The sequence below is a fragment of the Aphidius gifuensis genome, linkage group LG2 (assembly GCF_014905175.1).
Source record: "Aphidius gifuensis isolate YNYX2018 linkage group LG2, ASM1490517v1, whole genome shotgun sequence".
Classification (NCBI taxonomy): domain Eukaryota; kingdom Metazoa; phylum Arthropoda; class Insecta; order Hymenoptera; family Braconidae; genus Aphidius; species Aphidius gifuensis.
Window position 1 is genome coordinate 25,495,191 of NC_057789.1, and position 4,056 is coordinate 25,499,246.

General features: G+C 24.8%; 1 protein-coding gene across 1 annotated transcript; it reads right to left on the minus strand.

The window, feature by feature from the left end:
* Positions 1-279: 279 nt before the first annotated feature.
* Positions 280-2,154, minus strand: LOC122849820 (protein odd-skipped). The gene is made up of 2 exons (XM_044148647.1): positions 1,442-2,154; positions 280-1,347 (listed from the first exon to the last, which is right to left on the minus strand). The coding sequence occupies exons 1-2, from the start codon at positions 1,963-1,965 to the stop codon at positions 1,002-1,004; spliced, it is 870 nt and encodes a 289-aa protein (XP_044004582.1). The 5' UTR covers positions 1,966-2,154; the 3' UTR covers positions 280-1,001.
* Positions 2,155-4,056: the final 1,902 nt, after the last annotated feature.

Here is a 4,056-nt window from a genome sequence, read left to right on the forward strand (position 1 = left end):
TTTGGTATTTTTAATTATTAAATTACATAATAACATTTAGTGTAATATAATAATTTTTAATATTCACAAAGAACACTGGTAACTTTATCAATAATTTCTTTCATTATTTTTTTTTTTTTTTATAATAATGGCTATACATCGATATTACATTTGAAATTTAAGTGCATTAAATAATGCACACACAAATATAATATATTTTTACTATCAAACAGTGCTGCTGCTTTTTTTAAATTTTCTTTTTTTATAATAAATTTATACAGGCTAAATTAGTGGTAACACCTGAGGACTAAAAGCTTCTCATTTATACTGATAAAAAGATTGTGAATCAAAATAAAAATAATAGACAAAATGACGATTGAAATAAGGCCCCTAAGTAACAGTATGGGTGGTCCAACACGACCTTTTTTTTTTTTTTTCTTTTTATTTATTTTATGCTCTTTGTTTTTCGTATGTTAAGGGTGCGACTAATATTTACAGCTAACTCAAGAAACAGGAAAACCCAAAAAAAAAAAAAAAAAGATAATAAAAAATAAACTGTTGAAAAATAAAAAAATATAATAAAATATACATGACAAATAAAAATACATTTTATCTGATTTAAAAAACCTAATTTTTTAAGTCGACAATATGTTTTATGAATTTAATGGTCCATCAGTTAAACCCAAACTGTCAATTCAGAACTAAATTGTGTTTCTTTCGCACCTCAGATAATCATCATCTAAAAACTCTTTAGCATTTTCAATTGTCCCAGAAAATTTTCTTATTCAAATACCTGCAGATGTTTTTTTTTTTTTCTTCTTCTTTTTCTAGTTTATTTTAGTAATAAATATTTAAGAGAAAAAAAAAAAATTAAACAAAAAGAAAACTATCTAATATATACAGATTGTGATCTAAAAAAATTATCACTTGAATCGTTGTCAAAAAATTTGAAATAAATTCAAATTAAGAAACTTGTTATTGTTTAAATTGAAAAAAATAATACTCTACTATTATATAATATATTAACGTCTCATAATATCTTCAATGCTGAAACCTAATTTTCTTGGTATCGTTGTTGTTTTAACACTTGGCATTGTAATTTCAGTTGTCGTACTTGTAACTTGTCTAACTGAATTTATTGAATCTGTTGTTAATTGTGTATCAACACGAAGATCTTGTGGTACATCAGTATGTGTTAATAAATGTGTTTTTAAATTACTACGTTGATTAAAACTTCTAGCACAAACTGGACATTTATGTGGTGATTCTTCCATATGAAGAATTTTATGTACAGCAAGTGTTCTACTTTGACAAAATCCTTTTCCACATTCATTACATTTAAATGGTTTTTCTTTGCTGTGAATATATCTATAACAAATTTAAAAATAGAAATAATTAATTTAAAATTTACAATTTACATATATTGTATTTTTTTTTTTTGTAAAATAATATTAAAACTTACCGATGATCACGAAGATGATCTTGTCTTCTAAATGCTTTACCACAAATATCACAAGAATATGGTCTCTCATCAGTATGTGTTCTTTCATGTATCAATAAATTATAAGATTTAGTAAAATGACGATTACAAAATTTACAAATAAATTGTTTTTTTGGTCTTTGTCCAGGTAATCTTCGTGTTAAAAATGATGCTGGTGGTGGTACACCAAGTCCAGGATGTATTGTATGATGATGATGATGTTGTTGTTGTTGATGATGTTGCTGTTGATGATGCTGTTGTTGTTGTTGTAAATGTGAATGATGTGGTGATGTTGTTGGACAACAATTTCTAGCAGCCATCATTGCAGCACCACGTAACCAATGATCAAAAAATGCAGCATGATAATTATTTGTTGGATGTGATTGTTGTAATTGATGATGTCCAGGTATTTGATTTCTAATCCATCTTGGTGGTGATTGTATATGTGGTATACCCGATGGTGGTGTATGTGGTGGTGTTAATGGTTCCATTTTAGTATCCATCATTTTTTTTTTTTAATTTTAATTTCAAAATACACTTGTCACAATTTTGTGAAATTAAAGAAAAAAAAAAACTCAATTGATCACTATTTATCACTTAAAATCACTGTACGAAAATTAACTGTATAATTTTTTATACACGCAATAAAAGAAAGTACTTTTATTATTAAAAAAAAAAAATGAAAATTATATAATCAAAAGCAAATTGATGTTGCAAAATATTTTCAAATACGGAAATGAATGTTTCTTATAAAAAAAAAATTTAAATTGTTATTTTTTTTTTTTTTAGAAAAAGAAAATAATAAATTATGCTCTCAGTTTGTTTGACTCGAGGTCTGAGGAGATACTGAAGAGATGAAATGTTATCCAGGCATGAGAGACAGTCAGGGGATCCAGCAGTCAGAGCTCCTCCTCCTGTTCGTTTTGCTCCCGGTTGGGTGAACAACTTCTACAGGGGCGGAGCCTTCTTCAGACACTCATACTCTTTCATTCTTTTCTTACTGATTGCCCCTTCAGGCGTCGCGACGCTACCTTTATGTTTACTTGATTTTATATATATATATAAATTAATAAAAAAAAAAATACCAAGTATTATGCCCTGGGCTGCAAGCTCCCACGCGAAACATAATGCTAGTTAAAAAAATATATATATTTTTTTTTTCTATATAGTTGTTATTATAAAATCTATCTCTGTCATAATTTAAAATTTCTTGTTATTATTTTCAAGCTAATATTGCAATTATTTATCAATTTTTAATGATAAATAATTTAAATTTAAATTTGAAAAAAAAATCAACTGTAATTTAGAAAAGTAAAAATATTTTTTAATCAATTTTTTAAGTATTAAATTATTTAATTGTAAAATGAACAATGAAAATTAAAATTTTCATTTAAAAAAAAAAAAAAGAAAATATTAGTAACTTTTCAATAATAGATACCATTAATTCTTTTGTCTCAATTTTCCTTTTTATTTTATTTATTTTTTTTGCGACTTGAAATTTTATATAACATAAAAAAATAATCGTTATCGATGAAATAATTGATAACAGTGTGTATATATCTGTTTAAATAATATACTTAAAAATTTTTAAACTGTGCAGCTTTTGACTGTTTATAAAATAGACTCAAATGTTTATGATAACAGTCGGATTTCTATGTACACATTTATGTTATTATTCATTGATATATACACGTGATGATGAATCACAAAGAAAAAAAAATCCAACACGTGAAAAAAATATAATAAGAGAAAGATTATAAACCAAAAAAAAAAAAAAAAAAATACCGCCATTTATCGTTTATTTTATTTAGATTAAATTCACCGAATTATTTATGACACTTGAGGGGTAAGGAATTGGCCTGGACACATATCAGTTGGTCTGTTTGGTGTTCACTAAATAAATGTCTTTGAATTATGATTCAATGATTCAAAGAGTATAATATCATTTTAAAAAAAAAAATATATAAAAATATTTACGCGGTACAAGTCATGTGCGCAATTCTTGAAAAGATCGACAGGAGCCACAAGTTTATATTTATCTGATAATAATAAATATGTCACACACATGAATATCATTTACCAGTCATCAACGATTATTATTTTTTTTTTCTGATTATATCTATAATGTATTTCATTTTTTTTAACGTTCAAGAACACACTAGAATCTTTATATTCCATAATGATTTTTCAAAGTTTTTAAAAAAATAATAATCATATGGCTGGTGACAGAAGGACTGCTGGACTTGATTATTATCAACAACAACCTGATGCTCTTGACATCTGGATATTTAAAATGATTTTTTATATATATATTTTTTTTTTCTATAATACTCGTTGGATATAAGAATGCTAATAAACTTTTTTTGTCCTCAGAAGTTATCGTTTTCTATTAATAAAAAAAATAAATATAAATAAAAAAAAATTTTCATTATATTATTTCGATATTATTGTGTTAAAAGAATCAAAAAATCACAAGTATTGTTAGCATTTTTAAAAAGTAATTAATTAATTATATATAATAAAACATATTTCTAAAAATTTATATGGATATTTAAATTAAAACACTAGAGTTATGTTTTATTATTTTCATGTATGTT

Coding starts and splice junctions, on each gene's coding strand:
- LOC122849820 (XM_044148647.1), bottom strand. CDS start 1,965: ATGATGGATACTAAAATGGAACCATTAACACCACCACATACACCACCA. Junction 1,348..1,441: donor GATCATCTTCGTGATCATCG/GTAAGTTTTAAT, acceptor AATTTGTTATAG/ATATATTCACAGCAAAGAAA.